This window comes from Neoarius graeffei, chromosome 12, assembly GCF_027579695.1.
Source record: "Neoarius graeffei isolate fNeoGra1 chromosome 12, fNeoGra1.pri, whole genome shotgun sequence".
Taxonomy (NCBI): Eukaryota; Metazoa; Chordata; class Actinopteri; order Siluriformes; family Ariidae; genus Neoarius; species Neoarius graeffei.
In genome coordinates, this window is record NC_083580.1 from 35,930,084 (window position 1) to 35,951,112 (window position 21,029).

General features: G+C 44.9%; 1 protein-coding gene across 6 annotated transcripts in view; it reads left to right on the forward strand.

Annotated features, from left to right (window-relative positions):
- The window catches only part of jakmip2 (janus kinase and microtubule interacting protein 2), a 601,961-nt gene that overhangs the window by 176,064 nt on the left and 404,868 nt on the right, over positions 1–21,029 (forward strand). For all 6 annotated transcript variants that reach the window (XM_060935818.1, XM_060935823.1, XM_060935821.1 and 3 more), the window contains exons 2-3: positions 7,688–7,932; positions 8,491–8,988. In XM_060935818.1, coding sequence (XP_060791801.1) covers positions 7,804–7,932; positions 8,491–8,988 — 627 coding nt within the window. In that variant the 5' untranslated portion in view covers positions 7,688–7,803. The remainder of the gene's footprint in view (positions 1–7,687; positions 7,933–8,490; positions 8,989–21,029) is intronic.

Sequence of the window (21,029 nt, forward strand, 5' to 3'; positions counted from 1 at the left end):
TTAACATCCCCGCTATATACTACTCACGTCCGTTCTTTTCCTTTCTGTTTTCACAAATTTTCGCCAATTTTGTCCATTTCTGGAGCGGATGAAAATGGATAGAGCCACCCCCGAAATTTTGCTCGTCCGCTGTGTCCTTTTTGCATACGTTTTGTGTCCATCGGCCAGTGGGACCGGGCCTTAACACTTATCAAGGGAGAATTTCATAATTGTCTTTATTTTCACACACACATTTATTAGGAAATCTCTTCATTTAATAAAAAAAAAACAGCTGGGACACAAACTGCACGTTCTGAGGAGAATGATCCACTTGCAGTCTTCACAGGCAAAAGCCAGGTATCATACCAAGAGTAGATATTCATAGCTATTAATTGTTTAAACAATTAATCTAACAGGGCAAACAAGAAACACCTGTCAGTCACATTTTACTATTTTTAATCACTTGAAAAATGGGTTGGTTCAAACAAAAGGTGCTTTGTTCGAAGTTGCTTAACATATCTAGATGAAAATATCAGGAAATGAAAGCTGAAATTCTCATCTATCATTTAATTTTCATCTTTTAATCTCAAACCAAAATGTCTTCAGTGTATAGAAAAACAAGAATTGGTCTTGCCGTTCTAATACTTTTGAAGGGGAGACTATTCCATGTCTTTTTTTTTTCTATTTTAATATTTTCTTTTTCAGGTCTCCTGTCAGACTACCTGAAGTATGTAAAAACATATCCACTGTCTATGCTTCCTATTTACTGCAAAAATGTTTTTAAATTCAAGAAGCATCTACAATTTTTTTGTGGTTGCTGACTAGCACACTGATGTAAGTGTTTATGTTAGAGATAAACTACTTTACAAGCATCTAGAAAGGTTTTTTTTTTCTAACTTAAAGCAGTGGGCATGAATGGGACAGAAACTTTGATTTTAAAATAAGTCATTAGAATGGTGTGGGTGGTGGTAAATGAATCTTGCCTTTCTTGGCCAGATAGCAGTGTCAAAATCTGGAAACACAATGAAACCACTAGATTCCACATCATTCATCTTCCAAAAATGTAAATGCAATTTAAAACAGAGTAATATCTGTGTGTGTGTGTGTGTATGTGTGCATGCACCTGCGTACGTGCATGTTTATATATACTGTAAAGAATACAAGGACATATGGATATGCAAGCAAAAATGATCCCTGTGTCTTCTTCCCATCACAACCCTACCAATTCCATCTCTTTGTACTTACGACATTCTATACTGTTAGTAAAAAAAGCAAGCAGCCGCACTGGTGAAATACAACTGTGAACTGCAGACTGACAAAGGGTCAGAAGAAGAGTACATCTGTAAAATGATTTTTGCAGTGTCACGTATAAGATCAGTTTCACAGAATGGGTTCAATGGCTTGAACTGTATGATGCACAGAGACTGTTATGGTTCCCAGAATTTTTCAGCTAGAAACTGTATGCTCACATATCCAACAATCGTATCCAGTATTACTGAATACTATATTTTGGACAGATTTGGCTTACAATCCTAATTCCAAAAATGTTGGGATGCTGTGTAAAACAAATAAAATTAGAATGCAATGATTTGCAAATCATGGAAACCCATATATTTCATTGAAAATAGTACAATGACAACATATCAAATGTTGAAATAGAGAAATTATCTGATTGTTGGTACACCAGTGGTTTCTTTCTTTTTCAGGACACTCCAAATTGCCAGTGGTTATGCCCAATGCTTATGCAGTGACTATCAATTGTCCCTCTTTTCTCAGCTTCAGAATGGCTTGCTTTTCTCCAATAGATAGCTTTCTGGTATTTAATTCAATTCAGTCTTATTTGTATCTCACTTTTAGCAATGGACATCACAGAGCAGCTTTCCAGAAATATATAAATTTTACATAAATGAATTATAAAAATTTATCCTTAATGAGCAAGCCAGAAGGCAGTGACAAGGAAAAACTACCTGAGATGACATGAGGTAGAAATCTTAAGAGGATCCAGACTCAAAAGGGAACCCGTCCTCATCTGGGTGACATTGGATAGTGTGATTTGTAAATAACTCACTTCTATAACTGTGTGCTATATAGTCAAAAGTGCAATTGTTTTGCAGAAGTGCGAGTCAGGAAATTCAAAGTTGTCAACTGTTCAGTGATGGAGAATGTAAGACTGTTAGTGGCAATTGCAGTTCGAAAGTTATCGTGGTCATCATAGCAAAACTGTTTATCAATTGCAGTCTAACGCCACCTTCACAGTTTCTAAGTGCATCTTTCGGCTGTCCATATGAGACCAACCTCAGCAGGAGCAAGGTGATCAGAAGTCTAAGCAGAAGTAGGGCATCAGGATAAGTCAGGCAGGTTCTGTCACAGTCCGGTTCAGTTCATCCATGCCTGAGTTTGTGAGACTCCTACGCCGGATCCAGGCCGGATCCAGGCCAGGAATTCAGTCCTGCTTTGCTGAAGGCCATTTTCCCTGAAGCAGCACTCCCACACCTGCTACCACTCCTTTCCCATCAGCCAGGTCCTTTTTAAAGAACTGTTTGGAGCCACTCCAGTTGCCAGACTGTCTCCTGTAGATTTTCCTCTCCTTGCTACAGCCTTTTGATATTGTACCTTCTTGATTCCCCCTGCCTGAATTGTTCCTTGTTTTTTCTTGTCTAGTTTTCTGTCCAGTTTTTTGCCCCTGTTGTACTTGCCTGTTCTTTTGGGTTGTGTTTTCGCTTCCTCTGCCTGGATTTCCCTTGTCCCTGTGTTCTTCATTTTTTTTTTTTGTGAAGATTTTTCTGTCTTGTTTTTGTCCCTACCTGCTCCACTGTATGTTTGACCTTTTGGCCCATTCTTTGACCACTGATTTTTGCCTGAGCCCTATTGTACCTCTGCCCTCTACTTCATTAAAGAAGTTTTTCTCTGAACACTGCCTGTTTTGAGTCTGCCCTTGGGTCCTCACTTCACCTCAGCTCGCCACTTCTGACAGGTCCAGAGAGCAGAAAGGGTCACTGGTGTCTCAGCAGTTGATGAGATCTCCAACCAAAAGTAGGGCATCAAGATTGATGTGTCAGGCAGGTCCAGAAAGCAGAAGGGATCACTGGTCTTCATGTTGATTTATCTTTTTAACAATAAATGCAGACTTCACAGATGTTTAATTGTTTAAACAATCCATCTAACAGGGCCTACCTAAGCAAACAAGAAACACTTGTCAGTCACATTTTTTGCTTGAAAAATGGGTGGGGTTTAAAAAAAAAGGTGCCATATTCTAAGCCATGTAACACATCTAGATGTTAAGATCAGGAAATGAAATTTTGATCCATCATCTTAATCTTGCACTCTTTCAATCTTAAATGTATTCAGTGTGTAACAAAAGAATAATAGAATTGGCCTTGCTGTTCCAATACTTTCAGAGGGAACTCTGGATATAAAAACCTGTGACTGCAAATTCATAATGTTTTTAGTTACTATACCATATTTTAGGGGCAGCACGGTGGTGTAGTGGTTAACACTGTTGCCTCACAGCAAGAAGGTCCTGGGTTCGAGCCCAGCGGCCGACGAGGGCCTCTCTGTGTCCACATGGGTTTCCTCCAGGTGCTCCGGTTTCCCCCACAGTCCAAAGGCATGCAGGTTAGGCTAATTGGTGGCTCTAAATTCACCGTAGGTGTGAATGGTTGTCTGTGTCTATGTGTCAGCCTTGTGATGACCTGGCGACTTGTCCAGGGTGTATCCCGCCTATCGTTAACTGGGATAGGCTTCAGCTTGCCTGCGACCCTGTAGGACAGGATAAGTGGCTACAGATAATGGATGGATGGATGGATGGATATTATATTTTAATTACTAACCTTAACCCTAGCTCTGTACTTCTTCATAGCCAGATATGGTGGCTGATGTCAGCAGAGCTCTGTTCCTCTGCTATACTCTGTCCATACTTGTCAGCCCTGTTTAAAGGTGCCATAGGATGGAAAACTGTATTTACCTTCACATAGTTGAAAAAGGAGTGTTTGAATGGCATGGTGGTGCCACTTAGCACTGTCACCTCACACCAAGAAGGTTACAGGTTCGAATTTCATGGCTGACAGGGGCTTTTCTGTATGAAGTTTGCATGTTCTCCCAGTGTCTGTGTGGGTTTCCTTCAGGTACTTCAGTTTTCTCCACAGTTTAAAAACATGCAGATTAGATAAAAATACCCAGCCACTGGCATTGCACAAGCCAGTGCATACTTGGCGCCAGTCCCAAGTCCAAACAGACTGGGGAGAGTTGTGTCATTTAGGGCATTTGGTGTAAAACCTATGCCAAATCAAATATGTGGAACAGATCCGTTGTGGGTCCTGGGTTCAAGCCCAGCGGCCGACAAGGGCCTTTCTGTGTGGAGTTTGCATGCTCTCTCTGTGTCTGCGTGGGTTTCCTCCAGGTGCTCCGGTTTCCCTCACAGTCCAAAGGCATGCAGGTTAGGCTAATTGGTGGCTCCAGATTAACTGTAGGTGTGAGTGTGAATGGTTGTGTGTGTCTATGTGTCAGCCCTGTGATGACCTGGCGATTTGTCCAGGGTGTACCCCGCCTCTTGCCCATAGTCAGCTGGGATAGGCTCCAGCTTGCCTGCGACCCTGTAGAACAGGATAAGTGGCTACAGATAATGGATGGATGGAGATCCGTTGTGGTGACGCCTAACGGGAGCAGACAAAAGTAGTTGAAAAAGAAGAGAGTTTGGTACATAGAACTGACATACTGTGACCCTCAAACACTGTTGTCTCCTCTTTCAAATGCAAATCCTGCATTTACAAAAGAGGGTGGTAAAACAGGCCAACTCCAATATTCTAAACTGTTTTGTAGCAGTAGTTCTGCATTAATATTTATGCCCTCAAAATTTGAATATACCAGCCCATGTTCTAAACTAGGCAATATTACCATTGACCCACGCAACTGAAACTTCAATACTTCTGCATGTATTGTGAAGAATGAAATAATGACAATGGAGCAACAACAACGAAAATGGCAGACTACAACATACGATCAAAATGTTCAAAGACTGTTCCTTTTGCAAACGAACACAGCACAGCATGGTCATGCATGTGCAGCAGGAGGAAGCAGTGACTTTCATGAGTCAGTATATCGTGTGTCGTCACACTGTCAACATTGGGACCATTTACATGTGTTTTTGTGACAACGTGCACATTTGCGATTTTACTATGGACCTCAAACTTGTCAAACTCAGGGAATCAGCTTGGAGACCCTTGAAATGCTTCAGCAAGCCTATAGCAGTGAAACAATGAACCAGGTAAGGTGTTTTGAGTAGCATTCATGCTTCAAGAGGGGCAGAATATCATGTCTGCACTTGCTCAAGACTCAAAATCCCAGAATTCACAGCAGCCTTCAAACATGGCCGCTATGTACTCCAATCACCAACTAGCACTGCACTGCCTTCCCTTCTCCAGAATTATGATCAACGCTACACCTGTTCCATATTTCATCCAATCACCACACACAACTTTAGGACTCTCATTCATTCTCTACATTGTGAAGTAAATGTTCAGTGTTGTTGCCTGACTTCACCAAGCTGTTATTCTGTGTTGTGCTCCTGGTTTTGATTTTGTGTACTTTTGGATATGGTTCTCTGCTCATTATAGCTGTACGCTTAGTGTTTGAGGTCTGTTCTGATCATATGCCAAACTACTTATGAAGGTGACACCCTTCACAAAGAGAAATCTGAAGGTTGCTTCTTTATAGGGGTCTAAAGTAGGGGCCATTTAAGTGTATTTGAACCTCATTTTATAAAGCCAAAGCTTTATAACAGTTTTTTGCTTTTGCACAAACTAGAACACTCAAACAACACCAAGTATTGTTGCCTCCAGTTTCTTTAGGAGCAGCTATTCACATTATGTAATTTTTATAAGCTTCTAGAGGCAAACAAATGCATAAACTACAGGATGAATTAAGTTACTTTTATAAACTTTTCTTGTCATGGACACATCATTATTAGGCCTGCATTTCATTTGTTTGGGCAGTTTTATAATTTAATAATAATAATAATAATAATAAAATATTTTCCCCTGATTTGATCACCTGCTAATTCCCACCCACCAAACGGTTCTTTCCTATAAGGAAAACTTTTAAATGATATTCTATTGTCTACCTTTTTTCATTCTATGATTACCATAATTACCCTGAAATTGGAAAGAAACTAGAAAGTAACTCACTAAATCTGGTGAGGTAAGTTCAAGAAAAAAAAAATGGCAAGAAAAGCTGCTTAACCAGATCTGATCTCTTTCCTTAAAAGCACTGTGCAGAACTGCCTCCCTGTCTCTTGGTTTGCACACATATTTAATCAAATCAATGAATTACCTCACTGTTACAGTTTACTTCTTGTGAAAATTAAGTGTATGGGGGAAAAAAAGTCTGATTCGTCATAAGGCCCTTGTCTCTGTACACAAACAACAATGATCTGTCTGTCACATTTGCCAATGACACCACACTGTTGGGACTCAAATGGCCCTTTTCCACTACCCTTTTTCAGCTCACTTCAGCCCGACACGGCTCGCGTTTCGACTATCTCAAAACAGCACGACTCAGCTCGCTTCAGCCCTGCTTAGCACCCAAAACTCGCACGGTTTTGGAGTGGGGCTGAAGCGAGCCAAACCGAGCTGAGTGAGGCTGGGGGCGTGAGCAGACACTCCCCTGTGCACTGATTGGTGAGGAGGAGTGTCCTCACATGCCCACACATGCCCCGCGAGCACGCTGGGATCTGTAAACACCGTAAACCCAGAAGAAGAAGAATTATGAATTACGAGAATTTCTGGAGCCTTATGCGCCTTGCCTCATCTATACGCTCTTGCCAGTATCTGTTGGCGTTGTCGGTGACAACAAGCCACAGCACCAAGACCAGCAACACTAACGACTCCATGTCCTCCATGTTTATTGTTTACTATCCGGGTCGTGAGACTACCGCTTAAAAGATCACTGATGTCACTGTTTGCGCCGCTTAACGACATCACATGACGTCCACCCACTTTCGCTAACTCCACCCAATGTGTCCACCCACTTCCAGCCAGCACGGTTCAGCGCGGTTGTAGTTGAAATGCAACTCTAACAGCCCCACTCAGCTCGACTCAGCACGGCACGGCTCAGCCCAACTCAGCCGCGTTTGTAGTGGAAAAGCGGCAAAACTGTGTCTACCATAGATGGGGCCACAGACAAAAGGTGTGACTGTGAAAAAGCAACGGTAATCTGGATAGCAGTAACAGCACATCAAACAGAAAGCTGGCAACACCATAGGGCAGTGAAAACCAAATTTAGTCCTGCTACTCAAACAGGTTCTTTTTATGTGTACTATAGCACTCTCTCTGGCTCTTAGCAAGTCTTTTAGATCTTCTAGAGTGTGTTTTTAAAACACTTAAAAAAAAGTTGATATTGTGGAAGTATTCACCCCCATTGCTATGAAGTCTCTAAATTAGAAGTTACCAAATTAATTGAATGTCTGTTTAAGATTGCTGGAGGTCTAGTCAATGTGATAGTTATTTTGTTTCAAAAAATAAAATAAAATTTAGGCAAATCATTAAAAATCAGCTATGTTAAATAGCATTCAGGACATTTCTATTTTGATCCATAAAAGCAAGATGTTGATCTGAAGTAGTTCAGACCAGATGCCAGTTAAGTGGAAGATAAGTAGCTGGGTTTTTGTATATTCCCTTGTATGTAAATTCCTTTTATCAATGCTCCCCTACAGGTATTCTCTCTGTCAGAATAATGAGGAAGAGACAACATTGGAAACCTCAGTTTTGTGTATTTAAGCACTGGATAATTGAGAGTTGAGTTTGAGGACGTATAGTAAAATCTGACCCGATGGCGAAAAAAGGACGCTCCAAGGGTGAAAAACCTGAAGCCATCATCTCTGCCTTACAAGCAGCCAATGAAGATCTCAGATCCAAACTAACTGACATTCAAATTGAACTGCACCAAGAAAAATGCAAGGTGGGTGTACAACAAAATAACTTTGGGTCATTTTAATATTCTCAAATTTGTACTTGTATACTAATTTTTATTTATTTATTTATTTATTTATTTATTTATATTTTTACAATTCTGGTCTTCCTACATATATATTTGTATTTGTAGGTCCATGCACTCACTTATTCATAATTTTTAAGGTTGTGTATCACACAGAAGCCATATAATGTGTCATTTAAGATTTGCAAAACTTTGCAAAGACTTTCACATAGGTCAGACAGAGGAAAATGGCCATGAGGTTTGGCCATATTGTATATGGTATACAGTCTGTATAAGGCACTTTAGATGTGGACTGAGACTGCGGAGACAGGGGAAGGGATTAGGAGATATGGACTGGAACAGGATCAGGTTTTATCAAATTTGGCACAAGACACAAGGGTATGATTATGTAAAGCTGGCAAGTACAATCATATGACAAAGTGTTGTATGTAAGTGAGTAAGTGAATAACTAAAATGAAACCGGAAGTACAAAACATAACTCAGACATGGTCTTCCACCCAAATACATACCTTTCTCCAACAGGTCAGCAAGTTGGAACGTGATAAGATACAGGAGGCTAAGCGCATCCGTGAGCAAGAGCAGCACCGGCACACTGCAGCTCTTACTGAACAGCGAGCACGCTGGCATGAGGAGAAGCTGAAGGAGCTGACAGCCCTGCGTGAATCACTGACACGACAGCATGAGCAGGAGTTAGGAAGAACTGCTAAGATCAAGGATGGTGAGATCCAGAGGCTACGGTCTGCACTAGCTGCATTGCGTGATGGAACTGGTGAGAAAGTTCGCACAACACTGGTGCTGGAGGCACGTGATGAGGCACGGCGTTTCTTTGAGCAGGAGCGTGCAAAGTTGCTAGGTGAGATTGCTGAACTGAAGGCTGCAAAGCGTCACACAGATGAGGCTCTCAATGCTGCCATCCAGGCTGATAAGACAAAGGCGGTTGACCTGCGCTCTGAGCATCAGGCACATCAGGAACAGATCACCAAGATCAAGTGGGACTGTGAGCGTGACATTCGGCGGCTGGTGAGTGGCCATTTAATTATATACATTCTTATTATTGCATTTTTATTTATTTATTTGTATTTTTTTTTTACAAATCTGACAAAGGTCCCAATATAGTGGATGTTTCATTATAATGTCTGTCTATGTAACAGATGATTTTAGAAATCAGGTGAATCTGGATTCACCTAGGTGATTCTAGCTTTACCAAAGTGAAATAGGATTCAGGGTTAGGATGAGGGTTGGTTAATCTAGTGGAATGTTTAATTTCTTTGTTGCAACTATGTGGTGTAGTAGTAAAGTGGTAGACTTTAAGGACAGTAAAAAATGGCAAAAAAACCCAAATAAAATTAGCCCAAATAAACCTGATTTCAAAAATCATCTGTAACATCTGTATACATTTTAAAATGTATTTTAGTAATAGCTCTTGAGCAAAAACATAAAATAGTGTGTGGTGTAAAGGTCATTTTGATTACCATGATAGCATGATGGATTTGATAACACTGCAGCCTGGTCAGGGCCGTAGTGGGACTGTTTCTCATCCTGGGGATGTCCTCCGAGCAGCCCACACACACACTTGGGATGTCCAAAATAACAAAATCAGCAGTTTAAACTCTTTTGACTATTTATTTTCTAAGCTATTGCACAGCAGGTACAAACTACAACACAAATAAATATATGCAAACAAAAAAAATTAACAGGCCTAAAATAAGTCTGATTCTGGTTCAGCATGACTTAGCCTTTGAAGGGCCATAGGCACTTCACTTGATGACCACCCTTCTTGCATTCTCCATCCCATTCCTTTCGCTTCAGATGTTGTCCACCCATTCTGACTGTTTCCTTCCTCTTCATCCCGTGGCACAGAGCTCATCCTCAGTAGTTGTCAGGAGCAGACTGTCACTTCTCCATTTTCAGTGCTTATATTTGGTCAACTTTCTCTTTTTAATCATCTCCAGAAGACCTTTCTCTGACTTTCCAATGATTTCCCTTAGCCGCTCATTCATTTTCCTTTGGCTCCAGCTCAGTCTCAGAACTTGTCTCTACATCCATAATTCAAAAGCTTGGATAATTCCAATTAAACTGAATTGAATGTCCAATTGGACATTCTTTCTCAATGTCCAGCTTTCACAGCTGCACAGAGCAATGCTCCAGACATGAGACTTGGCTAGATTGCTTGTTTCCTACAGATCTTCTTCACTGTTTTGTCAGTGGTCTTTGAGTCTCCCTTCTGTTGCACATCCTTAGCTTCTTTTAACCTTTCACTGCACCACTTCCTTTTTGGTTTGTGTGAAGCCTTCTTTACCTTCTTGCAAGCTTTTTTGTGTTCTATGCTCCCTAAATCTCTCTGCTTAGCTGCCTGTCTCTACTCAACATATTTCCAACAGGCATTATCAATCCAAGGTTTTTTTCTCTCTTCTTTCTTGAGGCAGATATTCTCGACAGCACCAGTCATGGCCATCTGGAAAGATGTCCATGTTGTGTCATTCCCTTGATTTTCTCTAAGTTCTTCTTCAAAATTCATTCTACAACCCCAATTCCAAAAAAAGTTGGTACACTGTGTAAACTGTAAATAAAAACAATGCAATAATTTGCAAATCCTGGAAACCATATTTTATTGAAAATAGTACAAAGACAACATATCAAATGTTGAAACTGAGATTTTATTGTTTTTTGAAAAATATATGTTCATTTTGAATTTGATGTCAGCAACATGTTTCAAAAAAGTTGGCACAGGGACATGTTTACCACTGTGTTGCATCACCTCTTGTAACTCCCTTTCAAGCATGTGCAGACACCAGTGGTTTCCTTTCAACAGGTTTAATAAAACCTCCTCTCTAAAAAACATGAAAACTAACAATGCACAGCATTGCAAATCATGTTAGCAATTAACACACAACAGTAGAATAACACACTTAAATTTAAAATAGACAGACAAACTACCTCATTGGCTGCATGCCATGGAAGGAAATAATCTTTAAAGTCTTCTTATGTTCAGTCTTTTAACCATTTATCTCACTCATCCTTACAGCATACATAACTTATTATAACTTGAGCATCCACTGACTTAAACTTTCCAGCAGTGCATACGATGCCGGCTTACTTGCTTCCTTTTTAACATTAGGTAAACTTGCATCATCGGCCTAGCAGCTCAACGGAAGTTTCAAAATAAGTCTTTTTTGTTTTACCAAATGAAGCGATGTAAAAAATGCAAAATATAACCCAAAATAAATTCTCATTTATAAAATTGTACTCCAATACAAAATCTCATAAAAAATATACAACCAATATAATGGCAACAGTTACGCTCCCACCAAATCACACCAATCTTAATGTGGGATTTCTCTAAACATAATGACTGTTGAAAATCAACCCTAACCTTTTCAATAAAACATTTCCTGTTATTAATCAATCAGCATGGAATGTTGGGTTAAACAAACATTTTAGTCTGCTTCTAGCAAAGTAACAAGCTTATGTACAGGCCTTGCAAGGAACACTGTTTAGTTGTGGATTTATCCTTTTCATCGAGTGTGGTGTCACTAACCAACAATCTGACCTTTCTCGCCCTATCACCTGACCCAGGATAAACTTCTACTTCCATTCATCGCGTGGTGATTGATCATCTTACATTCACTTTCAGATTTCTTCTGTTGTTCTGCCTTTTCTATCTTGGTGGTAAACTCAAAAGATATTCCTTTTTACATTGAATCCAAAATTCATTAGCTAAATATTGAACTTGGTGCCACTTCTTTTGAAGATACAGGTCTTCTCTGACAAACTGTCCAGGTGGAGGAAGAATAATGGTGAAATTCATTGTAAGAATGTGGTTTGGAGTCAAAGGTTCAGGTGCAGATGGATCATTCAAATGTTCAGTGGTAAGTGGTCTACTGTTAATGATTGTCATCACCTCATATAAGAAAGTTCTTAGTGAGGAGCTGTCAAGTCTTTGTGCTGACTGGTCGAGAATAACAGTAAGAACACTCCTTATGGTTATAATTTGTCTCTCCCAGACCCCACCCATGTGACTTGCCACTGGAGGATTCATTAGAAATTCACATCCTAGAGCCTTCATTCATTTCTTTCATAAGTTCTGCAAATGCTTCTTGCACCAATGAAGTTGGTTCCTTGGTCACTTTGAAGCTGACAAACATTTCCTCTCATGACAATGAACACTCTTAAAGCATTAGTGAATACATTAGTTGCCATGTTATCAAGAATTTCGATGTGTATGGCCCTTGAACATAGGTAAGCAAAAGACCATATCTTTTAACATCCTTTCTTCCTTTCTAAACATAGATTGGACAAAAGCAGTCTATGCTAGCGTAGATGAATGGTGGAGTCGTTTCCATTCTATCTTGAGGCAAGTTACCCATTATTTTTTGTTCTTCAGTACATCTTCTATACTTTCGACACCTAACACATTTGAAGATGTGTGACAATGCTGTGCTGCTGCATTCCAGGATCCACCATTCATTAGCTCACAGTTCATTTACAGTCATTCCACATCCCTGATGATGAACCCTCTCATGAAAGTGCTTGATAAGTAAGGCTGATACGTGACTTAGTTGGAAGTATTGCTGGATGCTTTACATGTGGGTGTAACATGGTTTGACTTAGGCATTCTCCCACTCTTAAGATAACTTCATTCAAAAATGGACTTGCACAGCTTACTGTGTTTGGTCTTGGTAATAACATTCCTTGATTTCAAGCTCTTTATCTCATCTGGGAACGCTCCTTCTTGAACCCACTTAACAATATCAATTTCTGCTTCTTTTGTTTCTTCTAAGCTTGTACTTTCATTGGTTCTTTGCTTCACACATTTGTGTTCTTTGACTTGTCATTTCAATCTGGCAACTGCTTGTACTACCCTTGACCAATCAGAAAAATTCTCAAGGCGGTCCACTAATGATTTGTCATCCTTTGCAGAGTTCAGGATCATCTTCCTTAAATTCTCTCAACTTGTGCTCTGTCAGGTAGTTCTTTCTGCCAAAGAAACTTTGGCCCAGAGAACCATTTGGAGGTCTTGAGTTGCTCTGCAGTTAATCCTCGAGAGGCATGGTCTGCTGGATTGTCCTCAGATGCAACATAGGCCCACTGCTCAGGCTTTGTGCTTGACTTGATTCTCAGTATCCAATTAGCTATGGACATTGTAAATCTTCTGGCATCATTGTTTATGTAGCCAAGAATGACTGTGGAGTCCGTTCAGAAGTATTCTTGTAGGTCTTGGCTTTCCAGTTCATTATGGAGCATGTCACTGGTTCAAACTGCAACTACTGCCGCAGAGTTGGAACTCTGGCATTAACTTTTTCAGCAAGTTGCGCTACAGGTGCTCTTCTGTGGTTCACTGATTGTCCTTCCTTGGACCATTTTCTGATAGATGTTAATCACTGCATACCGGGAACACATCCATGACCTAAAATTTTGGAGATGTGTTGGTCCAGTAATCTCACCATTGTATTTGGCCCTTGTCAAAGAGGCCAAGATCCCTAATCTATGCATTTTCATTGCTGCCACCCTCCCTGCTTTAGTCATTCCATGCAGGCACATGGAAGGGTAGGGAGGTGCTCTCCCTGCCTCAAGGCTTTCCACGTAGGCATGTGGAAGGGCAGGGAGGTCCCTTAATCCATGCCATTTCCGTTGCTGCTGCCCTCCCTGCTTTAGCCATTCCACTCAGGCAAATGGAAGGGCAGGCAGCTTTCCCTGCCACAAGGCTATCCATGTAGGCATGTGGAAGGGCAGGAACATCCCATATTCTGACCTTAATCAATGTCCTCTCTTTTGTTATTGATGCCTGCTTTGTTCTGTACCCTATGGGAGGGTTGCTGTGGCTCTCCCTGGTTTAGCCTTTCCATGTAGGCACATGGTAGGGCTGGGAGGTGTGCTGTCCCTGCCCCAAGGCTTTCCATGTATGCACATGGAAGGGCAGAGAGGTCCCAGAACAGAGCCATATGTCAAATACAACTTGTTACAAATATTGCAATGTGTAACAGTTCTAACAAAGGGGTGGAGCACAGAGGACGGCAGGACAGAGATGAGGTTTGTAAATATGGCTTTTATTGCTACACTTTTCAGTGAACAACTTCCAACTCAGACACACACCCACACACAACCGGCGTCTGGTCTGGAGATGAGCTACCTCCGCTCTCACTCTCCCTCCTCATATAGGGCGTGGTCACTGGGAAGACACACAAACACAGGTTAATTGCTCTCAGGTGAAGTGATTCTGCCACTTACCTTCCCTGACTCCGCCCTCCTGTCACAGACCGGCGCTTGACCATGCCCCCGCTACCACATACCCCCACCGCCCGACTCAGGCCGGGCGCCCGTCCGGCCTGCAGCCGACTCCCCCCCCCCCCCCCCCCCCGACGGGAGAGGAAGTCCGCCACGACCATCTGCGCCCCCGGCCTGTGGACCACCTTGAAGTTGAAGGGTTGGAGTGCCAGATACCAACGGGTGATCCGCGCGTTGGCATCCTTCATGCGGTGGAGCCACTGGAGGGGCGCGTGGTCCGAACAGAGGGTGAAAGGGCGCCCCAGCAGGTAGTAACGGAGGGCGAGGACCGCCCACTTGATCGCCAGGCACTCCTTCTCAATCGTGCTGTAGCGCCCCTCACGCACTGACAGCTTCCGACTGATGTAAAGGACCGGGCGGTCCTCCCCCTCCACCTGCTGGGACAAAACGGCCCCCAGCCCTCTGTCCGTCACATCCGTCTGTAACATAAAAGGGAGAGAGAAGTCAGGGGAGTGTAAAAGTGGCCCCCCACACAGTGCAGCCTTTACCTCAGAGAAAGCCCGCTGACACTGCTCCGTCCACTGGACCGGATCTGGCGCTCCCTTTTTAGTGAGGTCAGTCAGCGGGCTGGTGACGTCCGAATAATTAGGTATAAACCTACGATAATAGCCAGCCAGCCCCAGGAACTGTCTCACCCCCTTTTTGGTCTTGGGCCTCGGGCAGGCCGCAATCGCTGCGGTCTTATTAATTTGGGGACGCACCTGCCCGTTGCCCAAGTGGAAGCCCAGATACCGTATTTCCACCCGCCCAATCGCACACTTCTTTGGGTTGGCTGTGAGACCCGCCCACCTCAGCGACCTAAGGACGGCCCTTAGGTGTTCCAAGTGCCTCGGCCAGTCATTACTATATATGATGATGTCATCCAGATAGGCGGCTGCATAGGTGGCGTGGGGGCAGAGGACCCGATCCATCAGCCGCTGAAACGTAGCGGGCGCCCCAAACAGCCCAAACGGAAGTGTGACGAATTGGTGTAACCCAAACGGTGTGGAAAAGGCCGTTTTTTCTCGGGATAGTGGAGTCAAGGGAATCTGCCAATATCCCTTCGTCAAATCCAGTGTCGAATAAAAGCGAGCTGTGCCTAGTCGATCGAGCAGCTCGTCAATACAAGGCATTGGGTACGCGTCAAATTTAGACACCGCGTTGACTTTCCTATAGTCCACACAAAACCGGACCGACCCGTCGGCCTTGGGTACCAAGACCACCGGGCTGCTCCAGTCACTGTGGGACTCCTCGACGATGCTCATTTCGAGCATGGTCTGAAGTTCTTCCCGAACCACCTTTTTTTTGTGTTCGGGTAGCCTGTAAGGGCGGCTACGCACTACCACCCCCGGGGGCGTCTCTATGTGGTGCTCTATGAGGTTAGTGCGACCGGGCAGGGGCGAGAACACATCCAAAAACTCGGCCTGCAACTGGGCGACCTCCGTGAGTTGGGTCGGGGAGAGGTGGTCTCCACAGGGGACCGGAGAGGTACGTGATGCCAATGTTCCCTTTTGAACCTCCGGCCCCAGCTCTGCCTTCTCCGGAACCACCGACACCAATGCCACAGGGACCTCCTCGTTCCAGAGTTTAAGCAGATTGAGGTGGTAAATCTGTAGCGCCCCACCCCTGTCCGTTCGCCTCACCTCATAGTCGACGTCCCCGACTCGCCGTGTGACCTCAAAGGGTCCTTGCCACTTGGTGATCAATTTGGAGCTCGACGTGGGCAACAGTACGAGTACCTTATCTCCCGGTGTGAACTCTCTAAGGCGCGTACCCTTGTTGTACAGGCGGGCTTGCCGTTCCTGGGCCTGCCGCAAATTCTCCTGAGTTAGGTGGGTGAGCGTGTGGAGTTTTGCGCGCAGGTCCATAACGTACTGAATTTCGTTCTTACTTTGTGAAGGTCCCTCCTCCCAATTTTCCCGCAGCACGTCCAAGATGCCGCGCGGCTTACGCCCATATAATAATTCGAACGGGGAGAACCCCGTGGAGGCTTGGGGGACCTCTCGCACTGAGAACAGCAAGGGTTCGAGCCACTTATCCCAGTTACGTGCGTCCTCACTTACGAATTTCTTAATAATATTTTTGAGGGTGCGGTTGAATCGTTCCACTAAACCGTCCGTTTGTGGGTGATACACGCTGGTGCGGATCGGCTTAATCCCCAATAACCCATACAGTTTGCGCAGTGTTCGTGACATAAACGTAGTGCCTTGATCAGTCAGAATCTCTTTCAGGATTCCAACTTGGGAGATGACGCGGAAGAGTGCCTCTGCAATACTGCGTGCTGAGATATTGCGCAGAGGCACTACTTCCGGGTATCGCGTTGCATAGTCCACCAGAACTAATATAAAGCGGTACCCTCGTGCTGACCGATCTAATGGCCCGACGAGATCCATCCCAATCCTCTCAAATGGGGTCTCGATTAATGGTAGAGGGCGCAAAGGCGCTTTTGGAATGGCCGCTGGGTTTACTAACTGGCATTCGCGGCATGCCGTACACCACCTACGGACATCGCCGCGAATCCCCGGCCAATAGATTCGGGCCATTATTCAGGCTAGTGTTTTATCCTGCCCCAGGTGTCCAGCCATGGGATTAAAGTGAGCCGCCTGGAATACCAATTCCCGGCGGCTCTTCGGAATTAAAAGCTGCGTGACGCGCTCTTTAGTTTGAGTGTCCTGCGTCACTCGGTATAATCTATCCTTCATAATCACGAAGTAGGGGAAGGTCGGGGTGGCGTTCGGCTGGAGCGTTTGACCATCGATTACTCTCACTTGGTCAAACGCATGCTGCAGAGTCTCGTCTGGCGACTGCTCTAATGGGAAATCCACGAGGGATTCCCCAATAGAGAGAGGAGGAGCCGGCGGCTCCTCACTCTGACGCGGAGATGACGTAGACGGCTCTGTGACAGCTGCTCCCGCCAAAGCGACACCGGGACCTCCCCCTGTCAAATGGCAGGACCCACTCTCGACTAGGCGTGTCATTAAACCCCGAAATCCCGGCCAATCATTCCCCAAAATTAGAGAGTGGGTAAGGCGAGGATTAACCGCCGCCTTCACTATAAATTTTTCCCCTCTGAAAATAATGTGGACCGACACCAAAGGGTAGCTGTGAACATCCCCGTGCACACAACACCTTCACCCCTTGTGCTCCCCCCAATGCCTCGTTTTGAACCAGGCTTTGGCGAATTGAGGTCTGATTACAACCAGAATCCACCAACGCCTGATATATAGCCCCTTGGATACTCACCGGTATGCGATACGCTCTGGCCCGATGTTGTGGCCTGCTGTTCTGGGGTGCGCCCTACGCGCTGGAGGACGGCCCGGCGGAGGTCCGCGTAGGCCAGCTGGCGGTCGGCGGGGAGCTGTAACACAGCCAGCTGTGCTTCTCCCGTGAGCAGGGGGAGGAGGCGCGCCGCGCGCTGCTCCATCAGCCACCCCGAGGCTTCGGCGACCTGCTCAAAGAGCGTGATGAACGTCTCGGGGTCGTCCTGCGGGCCCATCTTGGTGACGGTGAGGGGAGACGGGCCCGCGGTAGGAGCGCTGGTGGGCCCCACCGACGCGAGGAGGTGCCGGAACGCCTGGCGATCTTCTTGTTGGGCCAACACCAGGGCCTCGAACCGCTCTTCTTGCTCCTTTCGGAGGGTGAGTAGCACCTGGTGCTGGCTTTGCTGGGCCGTGGCGAGGGCGTGGATCAGTTCAGCGAACGGGGAGGACTCCATGGGGCTGAGAGGCTGCTGTGCTCCAGGTCCCGGGTTTCGGCACCACTGTAACAGTTCTAATGAAGGGGTGGAGCACAGAGGACGGCAGGACAGAGATGAGGTTTGTAAATATGGCTTTTATTGCTACACTTTTCAGTGAACAACTTCCAACTCAGACACACACCCACACACAACCGGCGTCTGGTCTGGAGATGAGCTACCTCCGCTCTCACTCTCCCTCCTCATATAGGGCACGGTCACTGGGAAGACACACAAACACAGGTTAATTGCTCTCAGGTGAAGTGATTCTGCCACTTACCTTCCCTGACTCCGCCCTCCTGTCACAGACCGGCGCTTGACCACGCCCCCACTGCCACACAATGTAAATAATGTTCCTTGACAAAAGTGGTTCTGACAGAACAAAAGTCATGTCACATTGAGAATCCAACAAAGCATATACAAGCACTTCTTGTGCTGGTTGAATTGTTGATGAAATCCAGACAGGAATTATTGCACATTTGTGTATTAGCTTCATCAAGGATTACTCTATCTGAAGTAGCAACTGTGGTTGTTTCTTTGCATTGTGTTGCTTGAGGCTTTTCTTTATTCTTTTCTTGACTTGTGCTTGACCTTTCTTAACTTCAACTTTGTCTGGCTTGTGGTGGTCCTTGTTCTCCTTTGTCTCTCTCCTCATGCAGACAAGCAGGATGTGGCTTGGGGCATGTGTTGCAAACACTCCTGTTGTTGTAGCTCTTTGAGACATGGCCTGACTTGAGGCAACCAAAGCATAGCTTTTCAGCTTGAACAAATTTAACTCTATCCGAGACTCCTTTCTCCACAAACTTCCTGCATTTGTGGAAAGTATGTCCAGTCTTATTGCAGAAAATGCATGTTTTGACAGTCTCTTCATTGGAACTTGTAGTCAGTGTTTTGTTTTTGTTTTGTTTTTTTGCTTTAACATTTTGTCTGTCTGATGTTTTGGCTTTTCAGTTTCACCTTGCAGCAATGTAATTGGGTTACAAGCAATTTTTGCTTCTCTTTTCAGAAATTTCACAAATTGGCTGAAGGAGGGGAACTGGCTGCTCTGTTCTTCCATTTCAATGACCTTCTGGTTCCATCTTGTGGTTAGCCAATCGGGTAACTTTACAAGAATTTTTCTGTTTTCATTACAGTCATTCAGGATCGCCAATGCTTTCATATGGACCATGGTGGCCTTGCAACTATGGAGAAAGTTGACAAACTCTTAGCTCAGAGCTGTCTTTAACGGCAGTTTGGGCCCTGCTTCAAGTTTGTCTCTGTATGCTTTTGCAATTATAAATGGGTTGCCATATCTCTCCTCCATAGACAGATTCAGTTCCAAGTAGGAAATAGCCATCAAGTGCATTCTTAGCATGTCCACTTACAGATCTGTGGAGGTTGTCATGCTCCACCCCGGACTTCCACTCCGGAGATTACTCCCAGGTCAGTGCTAATCCGGATCCGGGATGGGAATTCCATCTTGCCTGCATCCACTGCCTCTTTTTTTCTGCTGTGTATATAAATGCCATTCTCAGACAGGGACCTTGCCAGAACGTCTTGCTTGTTACTCTAGCCGGTTCTGTGCCTCTTATGCTTCTCATGGTTTTTCTCTCTAGCATTTGTTCTTATTTATGATGTTTTACACTAGCGTTTTTTTCTTGTTCATGTTTTTTTTGCACTAGCGTTTTTTGTCCTTGCCTGCCTCGCTGTTTTGTCAAAGTTTTTTGTCTCTTTGTACCTGGACTATTTTGCTATTTGTTTTTTCATCCTGTTTATTTACCTTTTTGCCACGCCCTTTTCCCTGGATTAAATCACCTTATTTATTGGATTACTGTCTGTGTTTTGCTTCTGTATCCTAATCTCGCACCTCATCTCGCCACTGTTCACAGTACGTTCTGGCCAACATGGATCCAGCAGAACTGACCCCGCTGAGAATGGCTATACAGCAGCAAGGAGCTCTCCTCAGGACCCACCAACAGGCGCTCCAACAGATTACCCAGAACCTCTCCACCCTGTCCAATTCACTCAACCTTCTAGCCATGCAACTCCAGCACTCCCAAGCCGTATCTACCCCTGCCCAGCCTCCTCCTTCTTCACCTCCTGCCACCACTGCTCTACATGAACCGAGACTCCCTTTGCCTCAGCCCTACAGTGGAGAACCAAGTACCTGCAGATCTTTTCTGTCTCAATGTTTACTGATCTTGGAGCTACAACCTCTGGCCTTCCCCACAGAACACTCCCGGGTAGCCTATACCATCACACTCCTCACCAGCAAGGCCAGGGAATGGGGAACAGCGGTCTGGGACGCCGATGCATCCTTTTGTTCCAGCTTCAAAGAATTCTCCGAGGAAATGAGGCGAACATTCGACTGCTCTCTGTCCAGCCGGGAGGTGGCTAGGGAGCTCATGGAGCCACGGCAGGGGTCCCAATCTACCTCAGATTATGCCATCGAGTTCCAGATGTTGGTGGCATCATGCAGTTGGAACGAGAGTGCCCAGGTCAAAGTGTCCTTACATGGCCTGTCCGACGCCATTAAGGATGAACTAGTCTCTCGGGAACTGCCATCAGACCTCTCCAGCCTCATGGACCTTGCCAATTGCATCAATGCTTGGATTCAACAATGGAGGAAAGAGAAGAACCGCCCCAGCTTCACCTCCTCTCCACCTTCTGCCTCGTCCGTCGAACCCATGCAGGTAGATCGGGTATGGGTGTCAGCAGAGAAACAACTGCACCAGTGGAGCACGGGGGCCTGCTTCTACTGCGGTCAGCAAGGACACATCTGCCGAGCCTGCCCGCTAAAAGGACGAGCCCACCAGTGAATTGAGGGGCCTTGGTGGGCAATGCTCGGAACCAGTCCCCTGCTGACCGACCGCTGCTCCCTGTTATCATCACCCACAACAACCGGCATCACCATCTTCAGGCACTCGTCGACTCGGGGGTGGACAGGAACCTGATCTGCTCCACCACCGCCAAGGATCTCGGAATCCCATTACTCGCCCTCGAGGTCCCTCTCACCATCCTGAGACTCAATGGCACTGGCTTGACCATCATCACTCACCTTACTGCCCCAATCACCTTAAGGATT